The following is a 26,270-nucleotide window of genomic DNA, read 5'->3' as shown; positions in this document are numbered from 1 at the left end:
ATAACACAGACTCATTTAGTTCCGTGCACACAAGCGCAGGGTATCAGAGTGATCATCGCTAGAGGCATAAGAGGTGAAATCAGGAAAACAGTTTCTGTTTTTTAGACCAGCCTCTTAGGCTGTTCATGTTTGTACTCTAAATCACAGTGGCCGCCCTTTGTGTTATTCACCACGATTGTATGTGCATGCTACAGTAGATGATATCCTCCACCATCTTCCAAATAGTCTGGCCTACAACACAACCTCTCTTTTGAGCGATCACCCAGCCGCCTTTCGCCTCATCCTTCGACAGTCTTATGCTTTTTCCACAGCTCAGGAGGATAGACCGCCAAACATTTCTTACACTCTCCACATCCCATACAATCTGGGCCCCATTTACCAGTGTCAAGGTTCAGCCTCCAATCCGCCGGTCTCTTCCCTCTACAGGGGCCGGTCTTGAGGTCAAACCGATCAGGCTTGGCAGGGAAATTCTTCCAATAACCTCCATCACCTCTGTTCATGAGCGTGCAGATATGTACGCCAGCCTTTCGTCCCGCAGCGGTGGTCTTTTGGAAAGCAAGCTGCTTCCGTGTTGGCCTGCCACTCCAGCAAGCCCAGCCTTCCACGTTTTCGACGTAGATGACTTTGAGACCTTTGTAGGCGCCTGACTCGATGACTTGCGAGAGTAAGAAATCGAGGGTTTCTGATCGCTCGATCTCGTAACCCCGATAAACCGACCCCCCCAAACATATATTGCTTCAACGTTAGGCGGAAATACGTTATGGAACCATTCGTCGTCCACAATGTCTGGGTCCTGTCCGTGAGCATGACAGCTGCCCTCGTTTTCAAAGTCATCAGCTCCTATACTTAAATGCTTGATGGCCTCAAAGCACTTGAAGTCAGAAGGAGGACACGAAAACACCCCCTCATATTCGCTACCGAGTCCCATACCATTATACACGATAAGTCGCTTTAGTTGTGGGTTCTTGTCAGCAAGGGCGCTCACGAGCGAATCGACATCGTTTAAAATATGCTCATACGAGCATGTAGCCCTAATAGCGAATGTGTCAAGTCCCTTTGGTGCGCTGGCAAGGGCATCGTAGAATTCTTCTGGAAGATTGTCTGGGCAGTCGAGAAAGATGCTTTCGACACTCGACGTACCAGTGGGAAGACGATACAGCTTGTAGAATTCGAAGTCCTCATCCTCTTCGTCTTCTCTGTTTGGAGAAGGTTTACAGTAGTACAGGTTTTTGATATGGGGGAGGTGTAAAAGCGTCGCAAGGCCGGCACCATGTATCTCATCGTCGTCTTGATCGGGAGATAGACCTATTGAAACATCAACCGCCACATTTTGTAGCGAATGAAAGCCCGGCGGCCATATACCGCCACAATGTTCGCTCCTTACGATAGCTTTGGTAATCCACATGAGGCTTGACCAGGCATCGCCCAGTCGCTTGGCAAATCTGATGCTGTGAAGGCGAGGGCATGAGGCGCTGAGGAGCATTTTCAGATATCCATCATTGCCAGATTCTAGAGTTCTTTGGACATTGCTGACTTCTTCTTCAGAGAACCTCCACCATTCGGTTCCTTTCGGGCTGTATCTCTGAAGTTCCTGTGCACTCAAAGCCGATCTCGAAGGAGCTTCTTTCGCAAGTCCGTATCGACCAGGCAGCTTTGGAGCCCAAGACCGCCAATCTTCCCAGCTTTCTCGAGAACCCCAAATCTCCAGCTCACGAACATGCCATCTCTCAATTTTCGCCGTGGGGCCAACTATAAAGAGGTGAAGCACTGTTTCTGGGGACAAATCGGAGGTAACTCTGTACTTTTTGTAAGCATCGCGATGCTGCTTCAGAACAGGCTGACATAGGCGGTACAAGGAAGAGCAGGTGAGGGCGAGAGTAAGAACGGTGGAAGGACTGTGGTCGACGATTTGGAAGATGAGCTCAGGTGAGAGACTCAATAGCAAAGATGCCCGCTCCATGATCCTAAAAAGGCGGCAGTTAGAACAGATCAAACGAAATCATTAGCCTACTCTTGGGCCATACATACACTGAGACTCCCTTGATATTTCCATCAACCACTAAACCAGTGCCGATTTGTCTGCGATGCACTTGCCTGGTAGTGTCGATGTTGACGAGAAAGGGTGCTGGTGCCTGGATATGGTACCCGCCTGGAATTATTTTGTATCTTGGGTAACCAGAGGGATGCCTAAAAATCAACTGCCAAAGATACGGGGAGGTAGGTGCCCAGCATTTAGTCCAAGGATTAGCAGGCAACGACCTACTGATACAATCATTTTCAATGATTACATCATTATTAATAGGTTAATAGTCAACATAGCGGGTTGGGGGAGGGGGCGCTTTTCAACAGGCTCAAGTGACAAAATAAGGCTGTTGACCAGCCTACTATATGTATAGCACATCCATTTCAATTCTGACACGCTGTATATGCCTTTGATAGCTAGCCGACAGCCTTAAATTGTTACCTAGACATGTCGAAATAAAAACCCAATACGCGTAGGAGGTACGTCCAACAATTGAGTAAACAGTTCACAAGCACAGCTGATCAGGAGGTTGAGTTATAGTTATATAGATTTCTTATCGACTGGGTATACACAAGAAATAAAGAACCGACTCTAAAAGTGCATTGAGCACAGGATATCATACAGAAAAAGATCAACGCTCTATCCATCAGTCGTCACAATGGCAGATCCCTCGCCAAATCATCTCAATTAAGCAGCAATCATGAAGCCGGCAACAACTGCAGCGGCGGCAGCAGCAAACTTGCTAACACAGTGAGCAACACCAGCATTGTCGACGGTAGTGGGCACAGAGGCGACAGTGTAGTCGGGGAATGCAGTCTGCAAATCGACAGTCTTGGTGCTGCTCGCAGCGGTGAAATGAACAGTTCCAAGACCAGAGCACTCTGAGCCGCCGCCCAGCTCCTTGTTGATCTCGTCAAGGTCATCCTGGCTGGCGCACTTTTGGATGAACTTGATCAAACCGTCTTCGTTGTCCATCTCCCACTCGGTCAAGCTGGTGTAGTAGCTCATCAAGTCTGACGAGAGCGTAGCAGGAACCTCTAGAGTGCAAGGGTTGGTTTGAGATTGGGCAGTGCTAACATAGTCTCTAAGACTGCCTGTTGGGGTGGGAAAGGCTCGCAGGATGGAAGTGGCCGAGCTTAGACACTCATCATTCGAGTCGCGCGCAAAGAGGGCGTCGATGTTGCGCTTGTTGGGACTGAAGTTGCGGACTTGCTCGGAGACGTGAAGAGTCTCGAAGATGTGGACAACGTCGACATGCTGGATATCACGAGCAGAGACGCCAGTAACGGCAGCGGCAGCAGCGCCGAGGATAGAGAGGTACTTGGTCTGCATGTTTGCGAGTGGGTTTTGTGGTGAATTGACTTTTGTGTGTGTGAAACTGTGATGCTTCTGAGATGGTGATAGTATGGTAAGAATAACAACTTGAAGTGGGAATCTAACGTCTACTTATACTATGCAGGACCTGGCGCTTGCCATGTCACGATCGACAGGAAACATAGCACAGTCACACCGAATGCCCATAGAGTCGAATCCTTCCGGACCCTCTATGGCTGCCCGCCAACCCATACTGGGTCATTTCCGAACAGCTCAGTTGTTGGTTAATACGAAAGAAGTGAGACTCTGAGAGGCACAGCAACACGAAAATGCCCAACGAAGGAGTCAATGGAGATCGTATCCCTGCAGGGACAAGTCCGAACAAGGCTGAGCCGAGGAGAAAATGGAGCGATGGATGAGTCTAATTGCCAAGCTGAGGTTCATGGGTATCCACCACAAAGCCTTAATCTCACCGATATTTTAGCTGTATCGGGTCGATTAGGTTGGAAATACGAACGGGAGAAGCACGTTTTTGTCAGATTGTAAGCGCTATGTTGCATGGTGCAAGGAAAATGAAGTGGCCGAGCCTGTGCATCCGATCGTGGCGCACTTTAGGTATGGACTACAGTGACAGCTCGCTAAGGCTAGGCCAAGCGACAACTGTCGGGGGGCGGCTCAATGGCCTAAAATAGGGACCCCAGGACCTGCGGGATTAGCTGGCTTTAGCTTCTGGGCTGAGTCTTATCCTTGTCGTGATTGTCACTGTCACCTGCTCGTTAAGATAAGATAAGATGATTTGCTGCCTTGTGATTCAAATGCATGCATTCATGATCAGCTTTATGACTTCATTCATCCCCAGGTTATGACTTCATCCACAAGGCGCAAGGGTTCAGCCATGGTTTTGATAGCTTGGCATTATATGATCGTCGCAAGTTAAAAACTAATTGGAGTCGATTCTGGATACTGGCAGTTGGTAACAATCGAGGCATCGCTCACGAACATTGACAGTGACAATGATTCGTTGTAGCGGTGCAATGTACTATTCGGGCATTCAGTGCGAATAACGCCAAGACAAGAGACGGAAAAACGATAATGCCTTCTACCGAATACAGTCTGCATCAATACTCCAACCTTTACCCTATAGCATTGCTGTTTTCTTCCTCCTCCACCTAGGTAACCAATCTTACCTAGGGAGGATAGAAATCGGTGCTATCAACGAACCAAATCCGGTCGGCAATACTAACACTATGTTTTTTGTTGCAAGACACTGTGCCTGGTTGTGACTGGACGAAAGCTGGCCACCATCTATCTAGACTAGTATCAGTGGAGCGTCGACAAACCAGATAGCTCCATGATTTTGAATGTCTCGGCAAATATTTAACAAATGAGTAGCAAAGGAGTTGAGAGTTTTAATGGCTTGTTAAGACGGGGGTCAAGGAAGGAAACAATAACTAGCAGTGGCTATTTGAAAGTTGGGTGAGTGTTATTAGATTGAACCAAGTTTGAAACAGTTGAATAGTGGCATAGAACAATGTAATATATACTGGAAGATACAAGTCTCAATGGCACAATAGGGCCTTGCAATCTGTCTTAATCACGCTCAATACCTGGTTGGTATCCGAAATTAATCTAACAGGGGTAGTAAGCATGCACAGGTATTTCAGTTAATTCCATCTTTCTGGTAAATAGGGCAATGGGCAAATTTGGATGCAATAGTACTAACACGTACGTGATGCATACCAAGGTATATTTAATTGAACGGAAATTATTGAAGCTATACGTATTGTATCCTGCACACTTAAATCAGCTACAGTTTTGAAAGAAAGAGCACAGCTACTACCTATCCTAGAACCGTGAATTTGTTTTTGGACCCGACACAACACCAGCACATCATGGCGGTCAACTTGTGCATGTTCCTATCCCAGCACCTCAATTTATCTCTTCTAACGAATCAAAACTCTTTTCTTCTTTTTTTCGACCGGGGGAAGTGGTTTTGAGAGCGCTTATTGGGTCTCATGTTCAGCCACCAACAGCGTTTTGCAGGGTTTATGAGAAATGCTGTCGATACCTCGATTATGGGCGAAAAAGAAGTCACGACTGCAAAACGATTTTACATAAAATGATGGCGGATTTCGTGAACTGTTCGAAATTCCTTCTTCATCTTCGTCTTCATCTCATTACTATTTCTATACAAAACTTGTTCCAATCTATTATTATTTCCCCCAAGTTTCCAAATCATGTCTGACCACATTGACGCGTCTACGCAACATGGTGCTGGCGATTCGCCAGACACGACAGCACCCACCAAACATTCGCTCAGAGTGAGTCGGCCACATCCCCTATGAGTATCACTCTTAACAAGAGCGCCTTTCCACTGACATTTTTGTTGCTAGGCTTCAGAACCAGCTTCATCGGGTCGCTCTACGCGGGAGGAAGACCTAGCTAATGGCCCCTTACTGTTGGCCTTGGGTGATGGCCTTGAAGAACCCGTCGTTTCACACCCAGAAATTTGTTTGACCTCTCAATATTCTGATAACCATCGACCAGAAGAGAGTATACTCCCTTCTATACCGCTAAGGCTGTCGGGAGCATTGGTTGCAGGGCCTATGACTTCGTCGACGATTTCGCAGTCAGGAGCATCTCTGTCTACACCAACTGAAAGCAGTTCGAGTGCTGTTCAATCGCTTCCTGTAGGACCGACAGAAAGCTCAGTTGTCCGGGACAGAGATTTCTTTTTGTTCGCACAACCTTACGAGTTTTCGTGGCAGGAGTCTGGCTTATGTTTCGGTGGTGAGCCATTGCGGGTTACCAGAACATCAGATGATAAATTCTCCAAAGTCGATCCGGGTTCTGAACGTGCCTTGTCAGAACCACACAAGTTTGCAACAGAGTCGACAATCCAGGATGTTCCGGCTGCCATGCTCATCTCGTTCAATATGGCTGGTATGGGAGAGTTTATGGAGCACTCGAGTCCTACAATGTTGATTGAGGATCTTGAGTTAGCATCTACGACGAGTTCCGTTGTGATCAGCGCCTCCAGCCCTTCGGAAACAATGGATAGCAATACCACTACAGAGCCTTCTGACCCAAATCAAGTGGTTGCTATGCATAGATACGCAGACTGGATTGTAGAATTGCTCATCGATGACCTTTACAGGTCACGTGGGCCACAAGCCTCGAACAGACGGATCGCTGGGGCATCAAAGAAGGTCACCGAAGGTGCCTCGAACAATCCGGAAGGCGGAAAGAAGGGGTTCAACGGAAAAGCCAGGGTTGAATCAAAGTCCCAAAAACGCAAAGCACTGGGCGGTGATGGGGAAAGTGAAGATGAAGGTTCTCAGGACAAGAAGAGAAAGTCATCTGATATTGGCAAAGACAACAAACGTTACCGTTGGGTCTGCCCATTTGTAAAATGGAAGCCAGATGAGTACGCGTGCAAAGTTGGCCCCATACATTTCAGGAGTATAAAAGATCATGTCAAGAATGTCCACTGGAAAGAATACTGCGACAGGTGTTGGAGCATCTACGCAGAAAGCACGGATGCAGCGGCACATGGGATTTGTAGAGAGATCCCCCCCCGTTCTGACCCTCCGCCTGGACTTATTACTTATGAGATGGGACACGAGATCTTCACTAAACGCGCGGACGGTAGTGTGTCTCACGAGGAACAATGGCACAGGCTCTACAGCGTGCTTTTCCCAGGTGAACAGCGCTGGCACAGTCCTTATGTCAATAATGAGACGGGTGATTTTATGGACAAGGCGGAAGATTGGTTTCGCAGCAAAAAATGTCGCGATATCCTCGAAGAAGAAATCTCAAAATTGGAGTTCAAAGAGACCGAGCAGAAACAAGTTGCGAACTTGGTATGGGACAAGGTTTTTCCACGAATGTTCCAAGAGCAAGCTATCAACGGCGAACGTTTCCGTAAACTGGTCTCAAACGGCCCCAAGGCCACCGCGAACGCCCAATCTAACCAGGTCGCCAATGCTGGTACGAGCAAGGCGATTCCAGAGCCCGATCCTCAGTATCACACATCCACACCATCTCCCGGGGAAACATTCATCTCCTACCAGTTTCCTGAGATGGAATCGGGAGAAATTCCCACGTTTGACCTACAAACTCCCGCGGGCGAGACAATTCTTGGGGACGATACTTTCAGCGGTTTGCTTAACTTGACTGGATTTGAGGGTCCTCCAGATGGCGTCGATCCGCGAGAATTGGAGGGCTGCTCTCAGGATATGCTTGGAAGTCTTCTTCCTGATAATTTTGAGAATGCCTTGTACGAAAACCTTGATACGGATGAAAACTACTTGGCCTTTACTGCTGGTATATATTAGAGCGGAATTGAGTTGCTGTCTGAGCAATCATGATGGGCGGTTTACCTTGATACTTCATGTTTTAGTCTCTAATACGTAGTTTGAACTTAATAGAAATATTTGATTATGTATAATGACTTTTAGTAACCCTCGTTTTAAATATTAAGTAAAGCTCCCTTCACGCAATTACCTAGCTGAGCTCGCCACATCTTGGTTTCATTAAGCATGAAAAGCTCGCCGTTTCTGCCGAAGCAGAAGTTTGCAACACCGCCCTCGATAAGAATCTTACCTAGCAATATTCCACCTGACGACCAGACACTGACACCATCGCCGCAGCCGCTGTAGACGTTGCCGCTTGTGTCGCATTTAATCCCATCGGGTACGCCAACATCAGCCATGGCGAAGAGTCTTCGATTGGTGAGAAACGGCTGGCCTGAATATGTTGCTACATCAAAGGCATATCTTATAGTAGCACTATTAGTAATTTGTCTGTACGAATGTGGTGAACACTATACGACTTACATGTTTGACACGCGGAAATCATCGGTTGTTCCATCGCCGTGTATCCAGTCCGTATCCGTGATATAGACAATCTTCTCATCAGGACTAAAGCAGATGCCATTCGGTCTACCAAATCCATCTGCAATCGCCCTTATAGACTCATCGCTAGGGTCATACCGATAGACCTGGCATGGCAATCTTGGTTTGGGACGTATACCCTGCTCATATCCATATATGGGATCCGTGAACCAGATGGACCCATCAGAGTGAACAACCACATCGTTGAGAGAGTTGAAGTCCCTTCCATAAAACGAGCTGATGAGAGTCGAACAGCGGTATGGGGGCGTTGATTCCATAAAGACGAGACCACCAGGTCCTTCTAAAGTGCCCTGCGCACAGAAGAGGACACCTCCCTTGTAGTTCACCCCTCCATTGGCCATGGGCACAGCTGGTGCATCAATTTCTTCACAGCCAAGAAAGGCTCCATCGGGAGATAGAGCAACTTTGCTTATTTGGATTTTCCGCTTTCCAGTTACTGGGTCGCTGTATTGGTTGCTTGTGATGAAAAGGGAATTGCTCTCGGGAATAAAGACGCTGGCTTCGTGGGCGAAGGGATAATCATGATTCTCGTGTAGAAGATCTAACGTTGGAGACGCGCCAAAGATGGCTTGTCCAGCCTTGTCAAATACTCTGAATGCCATCGTAAAGGCGCTGTGATTGATTGCGCATTCGGAAGGGCGGAACACGCGACCTCTATATTTCTCGGGAAGAATACGACAATCAACATGGCTGGCAATTGGAATGCATCATAGCCAGCTTCGGTGGGAATGCCGTCGGCCATCGGGCTTTTTGTAATACTGCAGGCTGGATGCGGCTACTGCTACCCCTCACCGGCAAATGCTCGCTATGAATCGATCCCTGATAAGCTAAATCACATCTCAATCGCCGGATGCATGGGAGGACATGACGTCTACTATTGAGTGGCGCCCTGCATAAGCTTTGTTAACTGCCGAGTTGTGCCACAGTATGGTTATCATTTTATGTTCCAATATGTCGAATGCATAAATGTAATTATTTGTACTAAAGATATTTATGAAGCCCTTAACAATAAGGGGCTTAGCGATTAGACGCACATCTAGCTCCATCTTGGTTCACAGACTCCACCGTGACCACAGTCCCATCACCCTTGTTATCCAAGACCTTAGCAATATCCTCTCCACCAAAAAGTTGGTCAACATCCTCCAACTCCAAGCCCTTGGTCTCAGGGAAGAACAGGAAGATAACAGGGACAAAGAAAGCGTTCAGTACTGCAAAAATGATGTATGTTCTCCAGCCAATGTTGCTGATTGAGACGGGAGTAATTTGTACAATCATCTGGAAACCAGTCAGTATGTTGTTTCTTCTGTGAGTAGAAGACTTACATAGTTGAAAATCCAATTGGAAGCTGTGGAAATAGAAGAGCCACGTTGTCGAAGGCGAAGGGGTAAGATCTCAGAACTGGAATCGGTTAGTGAAACTTTCGACTGTGCATCTGCAATTCAAAACTTACGGGTAGACCCAAACAGTTGCTTGGAAGCCAATGGTAAATGCTGCTTGGAAGATGAAAAGCATTGCCGCTGCTGCAATTCCGGAAGCATGTGCTGAGGCTGTGTTATTCTGCACTTGGTAAATTAAGCCAGCTTGGACGGCCATAGTGGCAGCCATGACAGTTGTCATGGACAGGAGCTATATGACTGTCAGCTTGGGTGATTATTGAGAATAGTATCCATGCTTACCAGAGGTCTACGTCCAATGCGATCGATCAAGAACCATGGAATAAAAGATGCGATGAAGAACCATGTCTGTAAGAAACCTGACATGAGAGATGACATATGAGCTGAGAAGCCGATGCTCTTCTCAAACAAGGTAGTTGAATAGTCTAAGATCCTCAGCATTCAATCACAATATCCTTCATGAGGAAAACTTACAAATAATAGCATTAATTCCGCCGAGTTGTTGGAAGGATTGGAGAGTGCACGAGAGAAGCAGCCTCTTGCGAGACTTGATGCTGTCTTCCTTGAGGAGGTCCTTCCAGGAACCGGAGCCGATCGACGTCTCGTAGGCGACTGTTTGAGTAATGACACTGTGGAGGAGCCGCACATCAGGGTCGTCGACAGAAGTACCATGGATCCGAGCGAGGATCTGGAGACACTCCTCTGGCCTGTCGTGTGCTGCCAGCCAACGTGGCGTCTCGGGGATGAATTTTAGGAGGCAGATCATGACAAAGATGGGGACGCATTGAAGAATGACAGGGACACGCCAGGCATAGCTCCCGTGATGAGATGACAGAGCGTAGTCTATCCAATAGACGAGGAAAATGCCAAAATTGAGAGTCGAAAGTTGAGCACAGACGTAGATTCCTCTACTGGACTTGGGACTGAATTCTGCCTGCAGAACAGGTACAGTCGAGTTGATGGTACCAAGCCCAACACCAGATACTACTCGGCCGACGATCATCATGGCTCGGCTATATGAAGCAGCCTGGAGGATAGCGCCGATCATCAAGACAATACAGCCGATGAGAATTGAGCAACGACGACCAAGCCTTTCACCCCAGATGGATGTAAAGATGGCGCCAAAGAAGCATCCAACTAAGGAGTTCAAATGTGAGTGGAAATCATTGGTGTTTTCTTTTGGGAGACCAACATACCTTCAAAAATCGCAACAATGACACCTATCATGTCGGCATTAGGATCATTAAATGTATCCTTAAAGGCTGTAGTGTTGACAAGACCACCCATGAGGCCATTGTCATAACCAATGAGCATAAAACCCAGCGACGTCAAGACACTGACGGTCAAGATGAGGCTTTGACCCTGCAACTCCATGTTGGCAGTCAATGATCGATTAGATACACCAGAGATTTAACAGAGAGAATTAGGGTTCAATGTGGAATCCTGGAGATGCGGGTTATCGAGATGAGCGTGAAACGAGAGGCATGATGGGTTAATAAAGACATCATGATTCTTTAGCGTTGTCTGGGGTCCCCATGTTTGCTAGTTTAACGCTGTGGGGAAGATTAGGCCATCTGCATGCTGGATGTATCAGACTATGTAGAAAGAAACGTTCTAGACTTGACTTATAAATCAATTGCCGTCGGTATTTGAAACGGCATTGGAAGTTGCCGACGGCGGTGAATGGATGGGGTTTGCTTAAGGTTTGCAAGGTTAGCGTTTCATATAAGACATCAATTTTGATGATCAAGAAACATATAACTGCAAATTGTAGGAACAAACAAAGATGACGCTTCGATTACAACCAGTCAACAATGATATCAAAGGCCGATTGGCTTTGGTGACTGGCTCAAGGTATGTTGGGATCCAATGCGAACCAAAATTCGATGCATTTGACTGACTGATATCGATAGTGGCGGAATAGGTTCCACTGTAGCCAGAGCCCTTGCTTCGGAAGGTTGCGACATCGCCATTCATTATTCTTCCAACAAAGATAAGGCAGACAACCTCGCACAAGAACTGAGCAAGACATACCCATCACAGTTGTTTGTGACAGTAAAAGCAGATCTTTCCCAAAGGGAGTCGACAAGATCCCTTGTGCCAAATTTGCTCAGTCAAGACGCTGTATCATCCAAGCATCACGCAGTATCGATTTTGGTGGCAAACGCAGGGCTGGGACGGCGAATCCGAGATGTATCAGATATACGAGAAGACGATTGGGATGAGATGATGGAGATCAACAGTCGAAGCCAGTTTGTGGTTACGAAGGGTTGTATCGAAGGAATGAGGAAGCAAGGATGGGGACGTGTGATTCTGGTTGGAAGTATTGCAGCTCGTGGGAGTGGACTCAATGGATGTCATTATGCGGCGTCTAAAGGAGCCCTCAGGTAAATAGGACCCAGAAGCTTCGGGGATTGGCTGTACTGACATAATTTCAAAGCTCAATGGGCCAGAATCTGGCTACTTTGTTGGCACCTGAAGGCATCACAGTAAACATAGTAAGTCATCCTATGTCTCTCCATGATTTAGAGCTGACTATCCAGGTTTCTCCAGCCATGATCGGTTCCACAGGGATGATTCCTCCTCCCAAATCTGAGTATGTTGTGATTCCTCATCTGAAGACGCTACAGTGGCTAACCCTTGGGTGATAGGACATGGGATAAAGGGTGTGATTTGGAGGGCCTCAAAGAAACGGACCCAGGGTTGGCCATTGCAACGTCGGTTCCGATCCATCGACTAGGGTGTCCCGATGAAGTTTGCAATGTGATAATCATGTAAGTCTGCTCTGCTGTGATTTGGATCAAGTTTGCTAATTCTTTTGATAGGATGGCAAAGAACGGATACCTAACTGGACAGGATATATTACTGAGTGGTGGCTTGAAGTAGCTGAACAATACGGTAGAATTCAGTAAACTGACGTCCCATAATTTGTAGCAATCTCCGTTGACCCGAAGAGGACGGAACATTCCGTCATTGTTCGTATATGTACCTTCCTTCCTGTGACTTTGGCGCTTGGACTGCCGTTAGTCTAAAGTCTATCTCCTGCCTATACTCATCTTGGCATTAAATGAAATCAACGCCCCGGAGCCGAGGCAGGTGTCGCCGGTCGGTCCTTTTCGTTCAAATGCCGCATGCTCCTTCTGTTTTCGGTGTTTGACCCAGCTCATTGCAACGACAATGTCTCCACCATTAGCAGACACTGACAAGAGAGTTTCGAGAGCATGTATCACTTGTCGATCTCGGAAAACACGTTGTGATCTGTAGGCCACCCCTTGCCAATTAATTAAATACTTATTGTTAACTTAACATTGCACAGTGATTCTACTGGCATACCTGGAGACCCGCCATGTCGTCGTTGCATCGAAAAACACCAAGAATGTGTTCTCGCCACTTCACGCCGAGGCGGACGTCGCATCAAAGGCCAGCGTCTAAGTCACCATCGGCCATCCAATGGATCCCACAAAACGCCGGAAAACGGAACGATTAGGCAGATGGACACGTCCTCGCGCGCCCATGCTGAAAGATCTCGAGACACGGAAGAGCCAAGTGAATGGCTGTCTTCGCACCTTGGATCAGATTCGAATGACGAAGAAGAGGAGGAGGGACGTGACGCTGTGCAGCTGCAGGGCCACTTTACATCTTCGGATCTTCTCAATCCCTCCGACGCCCTTGATCTGTTGGCCCATGTCGCCGATATGGAACCTGAGAGTCACAATCGCAACCAACCCCAAGAGGCGGTTAGACAGGCCGAAGGTCCAGGGCGCGTTGCAGGCGCATCTCAGGGCGTTTGTAACTACCCACCTATAGAATCGGGGTCCCTCACACTTTCAGAGGCATCATTTCTCATTGAGCAGTGAGTTTACATAACTATGATAATTTTGGGCACGTACAAGGCTGATAAATATAATTCTAGATACCATGACAATTTTCACATTTTCTTCCCCATCGCCTACAGTGCCATTTTCGACTATACTCACCTCCTCGAATCAATAGAGAAAGAGCAGTATCTCATCACAGCTATCTTGACCGTGGCTACCAAGGATGACCCCTCTTGGTCTAAAGCGCACACTGCGTGCGCCAGATATATGGAGAGTCAAATCTCAAAATTGATATATACCGGCTCAACAACCGTCGGTGCAGTTGAAGCACTGCTGATACTTGCCGAATGGGCTCCTCAGCCACTCGAGGAAGATCTCATGATTGGTTGCGGAAAAGAGGATCAAGGCTCGTGGATGCTTGTGGGCGTTGCTATCCGTCTCGCATATCTTCAAAACTTGGAACAAACTGGACTGACACAGCGGGATGGAGATAAAACTGAAGAATTGAGTAGGAAACGGATAGCTTGGGCAGGTAAGAAACAAATTAACACTGATTTGACATGGGAGCTAACATCATGCTAGCTTGCTATATGAGTGATCGTCAAGTGTCGATCCGCCTTGGCAAAGGATTCTGGTCTCGTGGCCCAGGTCCATCCATCAATCTGCGAGCTGCCGACTTCCCGTATCTTCAAACACAAACTTTAGGCAATGATAACTTAGCTCTGCTTTTCCAGGCTCACCTTGAGATGACTCAACTTTTCAGCAATGCTCACGATATTCTGTACTCGTCAACCAGTCACAGGGAGCAACTGTATACAGGAGGCGAGTACGTCCGATACATAGTAAGATCTCTTACCATACAACTTGCCTACAATACTGACTCTATAGGATGACTTCTCCGCCGTTCTTCGCAGGTGGAAACTATCATGGGGTGGACTCAGCTTCATCCCTTGTGTCAAGGCGTCTCTGATGCTGTCTTATGATTTTCTTCGTCTCTATATCAATGCCTTCGCTTTCCAGGCCAATCTTAACCGCATTGTTCGTCGTCAAAGGAAAAGACCAGCGGGCCCTCTGTTTTCAGAACTTGCTGCCGCACCGGATGCGAGATTCATCTATGAGTCGATCGACGCGGCTAATTCGATACTTTGCACTATCAACAGTTTTATTGATCCGGTCAAAGTTTTCAAATACATGCCTCTGAAATTCTATCTCTATGTCATTTATGCCGCCGTGTTTCTATTCAAGGTACGCTGAAGAAAATTGATTTTCTTGCCTTCATGTACTGACATTTGCTTCCAGGCCATTTTTGCTGGAGCCATCAAACCCTCAGAGGCACGCGGTGTTCGTCGAGCTATATACGAAACCATATCCCGTCTACAGAAAACTTCGGACAATCAACAGGGTCTCGGTCAACGCTACGCTCGATCTCTCAAGCTTCTGTGGTTGAAGATGTTAGGAAAATCAAGATCGCAAGCTGCAAGGGCTGAGGAACCCTCTGATTCTATTGTCGCGATCAACCGAGCAGCCCACCAAGGTCCAATGGATCAAAACCAGCCAACACCAAGTTCTGATCCTTTCAACAGCTTCTCATGGAAGGATCTCCACTCCTTGGGGGAGTTTATATCTAACGAAGAAACATCCCTTTTCAATGAAAATTTCATCATCAGCCCGGAGCAAGACTCAATACAGGGGATCGAGGGACCTGATCATATGGGTGGCAATTTCTTTTATGCTGGATCCCTGGGGGGGAACGATATCATATTCTGATATTTTAATTGGCCAAACGCGACAAACAGTTCGATCAATTTGCTTCGACCTCGGTCTTCGGAGACATTTGACATGCCGTAAGCTTAAATGAAATGGCAAGTAACGCTCCGACCAGTCGGGCAGGATCTATAACAAACATACGCTGTTGCTAGTCAAACAAGTCTAGTGCTTATATCAGATCTTCAGAAAGACCGACGGAATGATGACAGAGGAATAAGCCGTAGAAAATGACTATATTAAGTGGGCGCAGTCTCACCAGACTTTGAATCATCATAGGAACATTATAACAATACAATTTAACACAATACGACTTTCAAATGGCTTCGTCTCAAAGCAAAGACCTTCCGTTTTCCTCGTACTTTTCTGCGTTTGCAGCAAATTATGTTCAGCAAACTGGACGAAGCACACGTCGTGTCTTTGAGGAATCATTTGAAGAGATCCAGGCAACCAAGCCTATCAACAAAGACTCTGTGGTGCATGACAATGCTGCTGGACCTGGAATAGCTGCTTCAGTTATACTTGGAACGTTACCGGCCGAGGAGGTTCCTCAGATTCTAGTGACGGACAACGTGCCTCCTATGATCCAAGGGGCTAAAGATTCTTTCACATCCTGGTCTCAAGTTGAATCAAAGATACTCGATTCACTCAACCTGGAGGGGATTCCCGACGATCACTTTACTCACAGCATCCTCAACTTTAGCGTCTTCACTCTCGCTGACCCTGTAAAGGGTCTCAAGGAAATGCAGCGCACACTCAAGCCAGATGGTCTAGCCGTCATCTCATGTTGGAAGACCTTCGGCGCTGGCCAGCTTATTCACGCCGCCCAAGCCATCGTGCGACCTGACCTGCCCCCACTGAAGCTGCCCCATCCTGAGTTCTTCGAGCTAGGCGTGCTGGAAAAGACTACGGCCGAAGCCGGTTTTGACTCTGCCAACTTTAAGCTTTTGGAGAAGAGCATTGTTGTCAGTGGACCTGAACTTGATGACGGGTTGAAGAAGTTTATGCTGGGACCTTTGATGGCGCCTGCTCGGGCTGGGTTTACCGAGGAGGATGAGAAGAAGTGGCCTTTAGCTGTTGATGAGGTTATCAAGAAGGAGGTTGAAATTCATGGGGGAGTCAAGTTTGATGGATGGGTTCTTCTGGTCCAGAAGTAAGCAGGGTTCGCCGTGGCAACTCAGAAATGCATATCGATCAAAGTTCCAACAGTCTATAGGTACATAAGTGTCTTTTCTGCTGGACCTTGAATAGCTGATTGGGTTATTCTTGAAAGGTTGCTAGCTGAGAAAGTCCTTGAAATTCTAGTCCCGGATAATGCATATCCAGTGTGAATGTTGATATAGGAATATGATCTGCAAACACTTTAATCGTATAGCTACTTCTTATGCATATTATGACCATCATAGTTGTCAGTGCCAGGATCTCGCATATTTCTGTGTACTCAAATGAGGACATTGGACCAAGCACTGAGTAGCAAAAGCCCGACCTGGATCTGTCTTGGTAAGGCCTCCTAATATCTGTGCCAAGCTAGAAGCTCAAACAAATGGCTTTGCCTTAGTTGAAGGAACTACAATTGTATAGTAACTGAAAATAATAAATATTAAAAAGATCTAAAGCTAGAGAAGAGCTGCAAGCGCAGAAATAAGAGACACTACACTAAAGACATTACTACTAGCACCACTAATAACAGGGACCGTACTAGGGTAGGATCCCTTGGAGCTAGGAATACTAGAGCTCTGAGATTCTTGCTCTGTACCAGAGTTGGATCCGCCGGTTGAGTCGCCGGTTGAGTCGCCGTTTGAGCCGCCGTTCGAGTTGTTGTTTGAGCTGCCATTAGGGGTGCCATTGGGGGCAGTGTCAGATCCATCATGAGACTCTCCTTTAGATCCACCACCAGACTCTCTGTTGGAACCAGAACCAGAACCGCCCTGGGAGTCGCCACTGGCCCCGTTATTAGAACTGGACTTAGATCCTCCGCTAGAGGCCCCCTGGTAAGGTCTAACAGCGTCTTTCTGAGAAGGGCAATTATGTCCACTACAAGTAGGTACCGCACTATTGAAATTATCAGGAGTACCCCAAGAGTTCTCCCATGGCTGATATATAATCTCGCCACTGGAACATGTGCTGCAAGCTGTATCTGTCGGAATAAAGAACGTGTTGTAGTTATACCAATCTTGGCATTGCTCAGGTTTGTAGACCTTGATACTGTCACAATTGCCTTTGTAGCAGAACTTAGGAGTATACCTCTGACCACCAGCGCAGGAGCAGGGCTCAGAGACATAAACCCATTGGCCATTGTGATCGCTGCCTTTGATCTCGACAAAGGTGTAGACAGTAATAGAGTCGATCGAATGACATTTCCCAGAAGAGCATACCAGAGTGGCGGTGATGACCTCAGTGGCTGTAGTTGAAGCTTCAGTATTGGTGGCGGTGGTGGTAGTAGTAAAAGTAGTGATAACAGTCCTCTGGTCTGTCACGGTTTGGGTGACAGACTGGGTAAGAGTGACATCAACCTCAATAGCGATGTAGACGGTCAGAAGGAGATTGCTAGATATAGCTTGGCGAGCCCGAAGCTTGGAGTTAGATTCACCTCCGCAGAACTGGGTGTTGTCTCCAGGACACTCGATGTCGCACTGGTCTAGGTCAACCCGGCTGGTAGCAGGACCAATCTCATCCCCACAGTAACAATCACTATACGAGTTAATACAAGGACCTAGAGTGCAAGGATAAACCTACGTATTATAGACGCCAAAATAGGCACGTCTGGCGCATAGAGAAGCACAACTATCAAGGTCCATGTCCGAGTTGGATTGTGCAAGAGTAAAGGAAGGGAAGCCTGCGGTAGAGGCGATGCACCCGAAGAGAGTAAAATCGCCAACTTGACTAGGAAAGCCAGCAGGCAAAGTAGTAGTTACAGAAGGAGAAATACCAGTAGCAGTTCCTGTAGTTTCGTCCTCAGAGCTTGTAGAACTACCTGGGCTGTTGGCCTCGGTTGTAATTTCGGTAGGGAAGATAGTCTCGCCGTCTGAATTGGTGATAAAGCTTTCATTGATGGTACCAGTAGCAGTCCCAGTAGTTGAGATAGTCTCTCCACCCAATGGGATAGTAGTAGCCTCGCTGCTGGCTGCAGCCGTAGTATCAGTAGGGAAGATAGTTTCGCCCTCGGAGTTGGTAGTCAAGCCAGCGCTGTTAGTCTCGGAACTACTAGTAGTAGGATTACCGATAATAATGGAGGGAATGGGAGTTGAGCTTGCACCTTCACCATTCTGTATGGCGAGCTCTTCAAGGAGTACCTTGACATTTTCACCGCTGCAAGAGTGTCGGATTATAAAATCGTATGAATCCTTTGGGGGTACAGGGTTGGTAGATATCATAAGACTCCCAGAACCCTCAGTTATTGGGGCAGCAAGGGCAATCTCGCCATCGACGAAAAGTTCGAAAACACAAGGGGTAGACTCAGCTCGCTTTCTTCGTCCTTCAGTGATAGATGTGATTTTTACGGAAGTGATACGTTGCACTGATACGCCCAAAGCAGAAGCGAGGTCAGGACCAATATTGGCTTTAAAAGAGGCAAATGCAGTATTCGAATTAGGCCGTACTGGGAAAGGGTAGTCGATGGGGGCCTGGCGCCGATTAAAGGTAGAGATGATGGGCACGGGAGACATGAGGCTATATTGATATCATGTTAGAGTCACTTTGATTATTCCGATGACTTATGGGTTATACTTACATACTATCACCATCGGGTGGTGGGTAAAGAGAAGAACCTGGGCCCAATACAGCGTCCCGCAGATCGAATGCAAATGATGCAACGCTTGATGAAGAAGGAGAAGCGGTGGTCTCTATGCTGCTGGTAGTCTCGATACTGCTAGAGCTCGACAGGCCGTTTGTGGTCCCAGTGACGGTGGTGGGTGCCAAACTCATAGTAACAGTAGGGACTGAAGACGTAGAAGAGGTGGAGCTCTCAACAGCAGAGGTACTGGAATTGGTGAACCTCGTAAACTGGCTAAACGCGCTCGAGGCGCTGGCCAAGAGGAGGCCTGGAGTTATACGCATGATTAGGTAGACAAGGGATTGAAAGAAATGAATGACTGAGAACTAAACGAGGATGTGAGCAACGATGGAGTGGACAAGACTTTTAGTTGAGTTTATATACATTATGCCTCTCAGTCAGGGCGAACGCAACTACCATTGTGCGTAGATTGTACCGACCAGTTACATTCCTATTTAAAACCTCCCCTCAGTAACGCAACCTGTTGCTCAGCACTGTATCTTGATATGAGACATTTGTAGTGCGCAAGTCTGGTCTAAGACACATAAACAATGGTAGGAATATTCAAGCTTTCGGTCTAAACTTATAGCAGTTGCCACACAGTGCTTTACCTAGGCTCCTACTGATAACCGTTTCAACTGCTAACGGGCTGAACGAGCAAAGGTCCCTGATCTCTGGTAACTCTGTGGCTGTTGTCAGGAATGCGTTCTATAAGTGAGATTTTAATAGCATACCTGCAACCAGTTCTTGATTCTGTCAAAGACATATTCTATACTACCTAGGTAGAAATGGATTGAGGCTTTCGTGGCTTAATTGACTTGACGTATGAATTTTCCTGGCCCAGAAGCAAGCAATTGGGTTGACTCGGCTTTGGCAACTCGGAAATGCATATATATTAGCAATGTTTCAGTAGTCTCTATGTGCATGTGTGTATTTTCAAGGTTGTCATCAATATGAATATCAAGTCTCGTAAATAATTTGATCACGAAGCATTATTCTAGCCACCAACTCTCCATTGATAATACTGAAAGTCTTTTGAGAGTATATCTTTGAAATTCCAGATCGAATGCCATTTTCCCATAAAGTTTCCGGTCTATGCAAGTCTTTCGGGTCAGACAAGATAGCTAAACGAGAAGTTATACCCTCAATATCATCTTTACGAACGATCCATCCGATCGTTAAAAACGACATGTTCCGTAGTTTAGGCGTGTTTTCAAATGCCAGCTTTGCGTAGAAAAGGTCGTCTTGGGAAGGACAGAAACTAAAGGATTTGTCATCCCAGCTTTTTGAACCTGATGCTTCCAGAATGGTGAGCAACATAGTCCCCAATGCGCAACCAAGAATTACTCTACTAGGTTTTAGTTGATCGTAGAGAGGTGATTCATGGTTTATGAAATTTTGCACATAGATATGACTCGGCTTCATGTAGATTGTATCCGCCGTTTCAGCCTCGGTAACCAGCTGCTCATCCGAGTTTATGCGAGCAAACTGGCCTTTTTGGCCCAACCTTCCGAGTCTGATACCGTACCATACATCATTTCTGGGGTTTGATCCGTGGCTCACATCCAGGATAGCGTATACCTCGTTGGGGGTTTTCCGGCTCTTGATAAGCCGTACTTGCAAATGCAGGCCTTTATTTGTCATTTCATATGGCATGTCGACATGCTTAGACAATAGACCTTGGCAATAATGGCTGGCGAAGTTTTTAGGTGATGGCGCGAGAAGGCCACTGAATGTAGGAGTTGGCGCGTTATGTTCCGAACGCCATGCAAAGAGCGTATGGTCCGGTTGTCTTTTGAGGATCTCTTCTTGGAGACGTATGAAAGCCTTGTTTCCTTCTCCATACAAAAGAGGCATCTGAACATCGAAGATTCCGAGCAAACAGTATGCTTGGTCTTCAGTACGCTTTGTCTCACGTCTTGACACCCATGACATTTTAGTGGCGACTGAAAAGGAAGCGTGATCTCCAGAATGAAGAACATCTTCTGGGATCCCGGTGATCTGGGAGACCTGGCCTGAAATGTTGCTCCGTTCGGGCAGGTAAGGATTCAGATGTATCTCCACAGCCGAAGACTCGCGAAGAAATCCGTTGACCACCTGCTGGCTGTAGTAACTTTCTGAGATGAAACCAATTACCGTCCAGTTTACATCGTAAAACCGACAGACTCGCGGGGCCATGAGCTCTTGTAATGTCCATCCTCGGGCGAACCACCTTGCGTTCTTGAAAGAATCATCTCTTCCGTTGGATCCTTCTTGATGAACGACATCATCGAGGTATATATAGCAGACAGTTGAATTTCGGTACCAAGCGAACATGGAGTTAATAGCTTCCGAAAGTTCTGCGCTGCTGGACTTGTCGATACAGCAGGTATCTACCCAACAATATTGGAGTTTATCTCTTTTTGCTTGTTCAGCGCATAATCCGATTTTCCGAAAGCCCTTTTTGATTCTAATATCTGAGAGAGAATTTTGCATCTCATGGAAGAGGACTTCCTCGCTACTGGGGCCCCATGTGTGCGATAGGATTGCATATTTGGGGATATTGCCGTGGAACTCTTCGAGGTCGTACGTTGAGACGTTGATGAGATACATTTTGGTGTATGAAGAAATAACGAAAGTGAGAATATAACTGAGTGGGGGGAGTAGGAGTTGAGGTGATTCGACTCTAGCAAGATGACAGTTGCAAGGGAAGCGTACCATTGGCTGCAAGTACGGATAATCCTAACATGGTAACATCAAGACATTCATGTCAGCGTCGCTTAAAACAGAGCAAAGATTATGAAATATATAACTAAATCCCGTTAGCTGCTATTAACCGGCTTCAACAAGAATGAATTCAAATATCCATCATCAAAGAAAGGGTCCGAGAACGTCCTTGGTGTGCTCAACGATTCTCCTCTGTGCCGTTTCTCGTAAGTACCCTACCGTCTTTGAATTCAGCGTACAGTCACATTTGCTGGTGACAAGAAATAGGCCGTTCTCTTTCTGTCCATGAGAATTCACTCCGACTTCTCCTTCCCAAGTCGTACCTCTCCCTCCAAATGCAGCACTCGTGCTTTGAAACAAGTGTCTCTGACCAGATTCTTCATCACTAAATGAGAAAACACCAATCAGTGGCTCAAGGAGAAGCCAGATGGCCCAAGCAAGAATCGTATTGGGGTCTAAACCCCTTCTGACGTTGCCAGTGTTGACCCAACCAGGACAAGAATGGATAAACGTCACGTTGGAGTTTTCGTTGGCTAGATGTTCCAGAAACAAAGTGTTCATGTCAACGGCTTGTGTATGAGCCTTGACGAAGTTGAAATTTCCTGGTCTTTTGAGATCGATATCTTCGAGTTGGATAGCTGAGAGTTCCATACCACCACCGCCGACGCTGACGACTCTGGGCTTTTCAGCTGCATTAAGAAGAGGAAGTAGATGGAGAACAAACAAAATGCGCGAGTAGTATCTCAGAGTCTGAGAGATGTCAAAACCTTCGGTCGTGTCTTTCCGGTCAGTGAAAGGTGCATAGCCTGTCGAGAGAAAGACGAGATCAACACTCCTTTCTCTGCTTTTGATGACGTCGCACGCTTTCTTTGTGTCAGTAAGAAGTGAGACTTCGCCCTGGACCCAGATGATTTCAGCGTTGGGATTTATAGCGTGCATCTCCTGGATAAATGTCTCTGAGTGTTGCTGAGCGCTCTCTCTGCCGACGAGATAGACTCTGATATTGGTGCCTTTAGCAATCATGGCTTGGAGGGTGAACTTTCCGATGCCTGCTGTTCCGCCGACAAAGACGGCGACGCGCGGGGTGGTAGCATCGTTGATGAGGGCGTTGGAAGCTTGGATATCCTTGAATGAGACCATTATCACCGTAATGTTGAAGTGATGTTGGGATTGCGTTTGAAGACCGCTAGCGTGTTGAATGCTTACTTTGTGGCGTAAATGCTATTAAAATATTGGCGTTAGCTACGGACCGGCTGATAAAAAGCACCCCGTAACGTTGCATTTCAGGCAGATTGCTGGTTGTCGTGTTCACGCTACCATCAATAGATTCAATTCTAGAACACTTTCAGGAGTGACTACTAGCCAAACTAGAGTAATGGGTATATCTCGTCTCCTTTTCAGATACCGATTAGCCGACAGCGTTGGACTGTTTGTTGAGTTAGTTAATAAACAGCTGATTACCTCTCGGATTGATACAGTTCGCATTCCAGGTGCTGCTATTCGCGAATCTCATCTTACCTTACAGCACAGCCTGGATCGCATTCGCAGATCAAGTATAAGCCTTGGCTCGGGGTTCGCGGCCTGTAAAATAGCAGCAGCCGCCCGCTAAATGCCTGGATTTGGAGCATTGCGCGAGCTAAGCCACCACTAACATCGATGTGCTGACGATGATCACGACGATCGATCTACAGCAACAGCAATTGCTGGTATTTATTTAAATATAAGTATGTTATGACAATAGATCATCTTATTTTAACAAATCAATCTACAATTTCAACTCATAATTCTATAAATTCTACTCTTCATTGTCATCACCATGTCCTGTATCACAAGCCGCATCAAGACTTTTCTGTCAGGATCTTCTTCCCTGTCAAGTTCAGCCAGTCAATACGACCCTTCATCTGAAAAGAATGCACAGTCGTATCAGCTACAAACTGTATCACAGAGCGATGCTACCCCTCCACCTCCACCATATTCTTCAACCCCAAGCTGTGATCAATCGCTGTCCAAGCCATTCATTCTAGAGTTTGAACCGCCATCACAACAAGGTTACCGAGTGTCCCGACCATCAGAAAGTAACAGGCAACGCTTCATCTACCGTCAGATTACGAGAGAATAACTCTATTCTAAACTTTATACTACTGCTTTTAACATTTATGTCTACCGAAAACATACTCGAAACAAGATGCATTTGATCCGAGTTGCACTTGTGGATCTATTGTTAGGAGACAAGGATATGGGACGATAGAGAGTCAGAAACCAACAGTGACAGGTGGAGAGGAGGGGAAGAGCTGAAACCCGGAGGAACAGTCAATCTCGTTTGAGGGTTAAAGTGATCGTCGTGCAACCTGGCTAGACAAGGGAATAGATTAGGTACATGGTTTTATACCTACGTCAGCAAACAGGGCTGAAAGTTTCATGTTATATATCATGACCACTTTTCTTTGAGTTTATACGATTTCTAATCATTACACGAATCAGTCAATCTACACACACGAGTTATTAGGCGAGTAAACTTAGCACTCAATAGACTTTGACGCCAGGAACAGGAACAGAGTTAGCAAGCCACCTTCAGCCCCCAACCGTCTAGTTGGTCCACCACCCCAAAGACCCCTGAAGAAAAACGTTGTTAGTCTTTTTTAGGGTCCAGAAAAATAAACGTTAGACGACTTCAAAAAAGAAAACCGCCAATCTTAGCTCTTACTAAGATGATGAAATTGCATGGCTTACTGGGAGGTGGGGTCCTGTACGCCATGTCCCCCTTACTACGTAGCACTATCGATTTCTATCCCTTGGAAAGAATAAATACGACCCCTTTCCTCTTGGTATATATATTCATGACCTTTGACCCTTGGCGACATGATTGAGACACTTTCTTGACCTGTAGTCTACTGTACACCTGTTCTTCCTGGTCTGCTGGTTAAAATGGCCATCGCTCTCATGTCGGAAAAGACGTCGCTATATCGGCGACCCGTCATTTTCGCCGCCTTCGTCCTCGTATTCTTCATCATCTTGGAGACTTTTTACTTATATTCCAGCACTGTAAGTTTTGATCAATTACGTCGTTCACGGCTTAATACCTCTTCATTATAACGGACTGACCATGGGAAAGTGGACACCTGCACACGGGTTGTTACCCTCTGAAACAACATCGACCGGGGCATCACCAGAAACGTCAGTCAATTCGCCGCCAAAGAAGAAGAAGCAGAAGCAGCAAAAACCGAAACCGATACCGATCAAGACATCACAGCTTCACTTCCTTCTCCCGGCCTCCGACCCAAATGACATGTTTTGCGCCATTGTCGCCTCCGCCCTCGTCAACAGATATCCCGCGCCTTACATGGTTGGATGGAAGGGAGAGGGCAAGTACAACGCTTCCGCCGCCCACACTGCGAAACTCTACTCCATCAAGAAATATCTCGACAAGCTCCCCAACGGCGGCGACGACGACGACCTCGTCTTTTTTGGCGACGGCTACGATGTCATGGCTCAACTGCCCGTAGAGGTCATCATCGAGCGCTACTTCAAGGTTGCTGCTGACGCTGACCAACGCTTGGCGGACCGTTTTGGAATCACCGTCGAAGAGGCCCACAAACGTGGTCTCAAGCAGACTCTCTTTTGGGGCGCCGACAAGATGTGCTGGCCTGCCCTTAACGAAGCTCAGTGCACCAAGATCCCCAGTTCGCATCTCCCCAGCACTGTTTACGGACCCAAGACCGGCAACGGCAACACACACAATCGCGATGCCAAGTATTTCAACTCGGGAAGCGTCATAGGCCCGATCGGCGACCTGCGCAAGTTCATCAATGCCGGTGTCACCGCCTTGGAGGAGACTTTTGATCCCAATTTCAAGTACAAGACTTCAGACCAGATCTACCTCGCCCGCACGTTCGCGCGCCAGGAATTGTCCCGCGCGAAGCAGATTGAGGACGAGCTCCACAACATTGACACCGTCATCAGCAACATCACCGCGACAGAGGATGTGGCCGAGTATCACGCAGCCATCGATTACGAGTCGGACTTTGTGCAGACCGGATGCTTCGCTCACAAGTGGATGCAAAAGCTAAATTACAACAACACCGATAACACGGCGACCGTTGGCATGGATCTCTTTGACCAGGGCAAGGACTTCAAGCCCCACAAGATCCAGCTGCCCGCCAACGTGTACCGCTCTCTCATCCGCGTCTTCCAGTCGCTGCCTGACGATGCCACCAAAAAGTCCGCGCGCGACTGGATCGGCAGCCTCAAGCTCGACACAAACATCGCGACCCGCAAGATCTTTGGTTTCTACCACGCCACGTGCAGCAAGCGCCAGCTCGTCGCCGACTTTAAGAAGTACTGGTTCCACCCGTACATTGTGCCCCTACTGCAAGCAGGCTTCCAGGCTACCAAGCAGGACGAGCTCATCACCGACAAGCTCATCGACGGGCGCAAGTGGGTGTACAAGACGGCGTTTTCCTCGGAGGGAGCCCCTGAGGATGCGCTCGGGGGTGTCTTGACGGATCACAAGGACGAGGCATATATTCCTTTCTCGACGTTGTGTAAAGATTCATCGCATATTCT

At 47.1% G+C, this 26,270-nt stretch overlaps 12 protein-coding genes across 12 annotated transcripts; 5 read left to right on the top strand and 7 right to left on the bottom strand.

The window, feature by feature from the left end:
- Positions 1 to 278: 278 nt before the first annotated feature.
- Positions 279 to 2,472, bottom strand: FGSG_10342 (uncharacterized protein; the record flags this gene model as incomplete). The annotated part of the gene is made up of 4 exons (XM_011321004.1): positions 279 to 695; positions 758 to 1,964; positions 2,029 to 2,262; positions 2,465 to 2,472. The coding sequence occupies 4 exons, from the start codon at positions 2,470 to 2,472 to the stop codon at positions 279 to 281; spliced, it is 1,866 nt and encodes a 621-aa protein (XP_011319306.1).
- Positions 2,473 to 2,554: 82 nt separating this feature from the next.
- On the bottom strand, positions 2,555 to 3,417 carry FGSG_10341 (uncharacterized protein). The gene has a single exon (XM_011321003.1). It carries the CDS (start codon positions 3,353 to 3,355, stop codon positions 2,711 to 2,713), a length of 645 nt encoding a protein of 214 aa, XP_011319305.1. The 5' UTR covers positions 3,356 to 3,417; the 3' UTR covers positions 2,555 to 2,710.
- A 2,838-nt stretch (positions 3,418 to 6,255) lies between these two features.
- Positions 6,256 to 7,674, top strand: FGSG_10340 (uncharacterized protein; the record flags this gene model as incomplete). Its single annotated transcript, XM_011321002.1, has 1 exon — positions 6,256 to 7,674. The coding sequence occupies one exon, from the start codon at positions 6,256 to 6,258 to the stop codon at positions 7,672 to 7,674; it is 1,419 nt and encodes a 472-aa protein (XP_011319304.1).
- A 165-nt stretch (positions 7,675 to 7,839) lies between these two features.
- Positions 7,840 to 8,855, bottom strand: FGSG_10339 (uncharacterized protein; the record flags this gene model as incomplete). Its single annotated transcript, XM_011321001.1, has 3 exons — positions 7,840 to 7,862; positions 7,943 to 8,127; positions 8,176 to 8,855. The coding sequence occupies 3 exons, from the start codon at positions 8,853 to 8,855 to the stop codon at positions 7,840 to 7,842; spliced, it is 888 nt and encodes a 295-aa protein (XP_011319303.1).
- Positions 8,856 to 9,092: 237 nt separating this feature from the next.
- FGSG_10338 (uncharacterized protein) lies at positions 9,093 to 11,021 on the bottom strand (the record flags this gene model as incomplete). The annotated part of the gene is made up of 7 exons (XM_011321000.1): positions 9,093 to 9,142; positions 9,288 to 9,528; positions 9,576 to 9,651; positions 9,704 to 9,879; positions 9,930 to 10,072; positions 10,122 to 10,784; positions 10,844 to 11,021. 7 exons carry the CDS (start codon positions 11,019 to 11,021, stop codon positions 9,093 to 9,095), a joined length of 1,527 nt encoding a protein of 508 aa, XP_011319302.1.
- Positions 11,022 to 11,433: 412 nt separating this feature from the next.
- On the top strand, positions 11,434 to 15,232 carry FGSG_10337 (uncharacterized protein; the record flags this gene model as incomplete). The annotated part of the gene is made up of 10 exons (XM_011320999.1): positions 11,434 to 11,501; positions 11,561 to 12,034; positions 12,138 to 12,145; positions 12,177 to 12,243; positions 12,299 to 12,421; positions 12,964 to 13,500; positions 13,561 to 13,997; positions 14,048 to 14,307; positions 14,354 to 14,710; positions 14,765 to 15,232. 10 exons carry the CDS (start codon positions 11,434 to 11,436, stop codon positions 15,230 to 15,232), a joined length of 2,799 nt encoding a protein of 932 aa, XP_011319301.1.
- Positions 15,233 to 15,549: 317 nt separating this feature from the next.
- On the top strand, positions 15,550 to 16,386 carry FGSG_10336 (uncharacterized protein; the record flags this gene model as incomplete). Its single annotated transcript, XM_011320998.1, has 1 exon — positions 15,550 to 16,386. The coding sequence occupies one exon, from the start codon at positions 15,550 to 15,552 to the stop codon at positions 16,384 to 16,386; it is 837 nt and encodes a 278-aa protein (XP_011319300.1).
- A 459-nt stretch (positions 16,387 to 16,845) lies between these two features.
- On the bottom strand, positions 16,846 to 18,894 carry FGSG_10335 (uncharacterized protein; the record flags this gene model as incomplete). Its single annotated transcript, XM_011320997.1, has 2 exons — positions 16,846 to 17,920; positions 17,966 to 18,894. 2 exons carry the CDS (start codon positions 18,892 to 18,894, stop codon positions 16,846 to 16,848), a joined length of 2,004 nt encoding a protein of 667 aa, XP_011319299.1.
- Positions 18,895 to 19,961: 1,067 nt separating this feature from the next.
- FGSG_13743 (uncharacterized protein) lies at positions 19,962 to 21,593 on the bottom strand (the record flags this gene model as incomplete). The annotated part of the gene is made up of 1 exon (XM_011320996.1): positions 19,962 to 21,593. The coding sequence occupies one exon, from the start codon at positions 21,591 to 21,593 to the stop codon at positions 19,962 to 19,964; it is 1,632 nt and encodes a 543-aa protein (XP_011319298.1).
- Positions 21,594 to 21,885: 292 nt separating this feature from the next.
- Positions 21,886 to 22,847, bottom strand: FGSG_13742 (uncharacterized protein; the record flags this gene model as incomplete). Its single annotated transcript, XM_011320995.1, has 2 exons — positions 21,886 to 21,929; positions 22,031 to 22,847. The coding sequence occupies 2 exons, from the start codon at positions 22,845 to 22,847 to the stop codon at positions 21,886 to 21,888; spliced, it is 861 nt and encodes a 286-aa protein (XP_011319297.1).
- Positions 22,848 to 23,523: 676 nt separating this feature from the next.
- FGSG_13741 (uncharacterized protein) lies at positions 23,524 to 23,993 on the top strand (the record flags this gene model as incomplete). The annotated part of the gene is made up of 1 exon (XM_011320994.1): positions 23,524 to 23,993. One exon carries the CDS (start codon positions 23,524 to 23,526, stop codon positions 23,824 to 23,826), a length of 303 nt encoding a protein of 100 aa, XP_011319296.1. The 3' UTR covers positions 23,827 to 23,993.
- A 639-nt stretch (positions 23,994 to 24,632) lies between these two features.
- On the top strand, positions 24,633 to 26,206 carry FGSG_10333 (uncharacterized protein; the record flags this gene model as incomplete). Its single annotated transcript, XM_011320993.1, has 3 exons — positions 24,633 to 24,749; positions 24,820 to 26,057; positions 26,143 to 26,206. 3 exons carry the CDS (start codon positions 24,633 to 24,635, stop codon positions 26,204 to 26,206), a joined length of 1,419 nt encoding a protein of 472 aa, XP_011319295.1.
- Positions 26,207 to 26,270: the final 64 nt, after the last annotated feature.

This window comes from Fusarium graminearum, chromosome 1 (genome assembly GCF_000240135.3).
Source record: "Fusarium graminearum PH-1 chromosome 1, whole genome shotgun sequence".
NCBI lineage: Eukaryota > Fungi > Ascomycota > Sordariomycetes > Hypocreales > Nectriaceae > Fusarium > Fusarium graminearum.
This window is presented reverse-complemented; position numbering and strand designations above follow the sequence as displayed.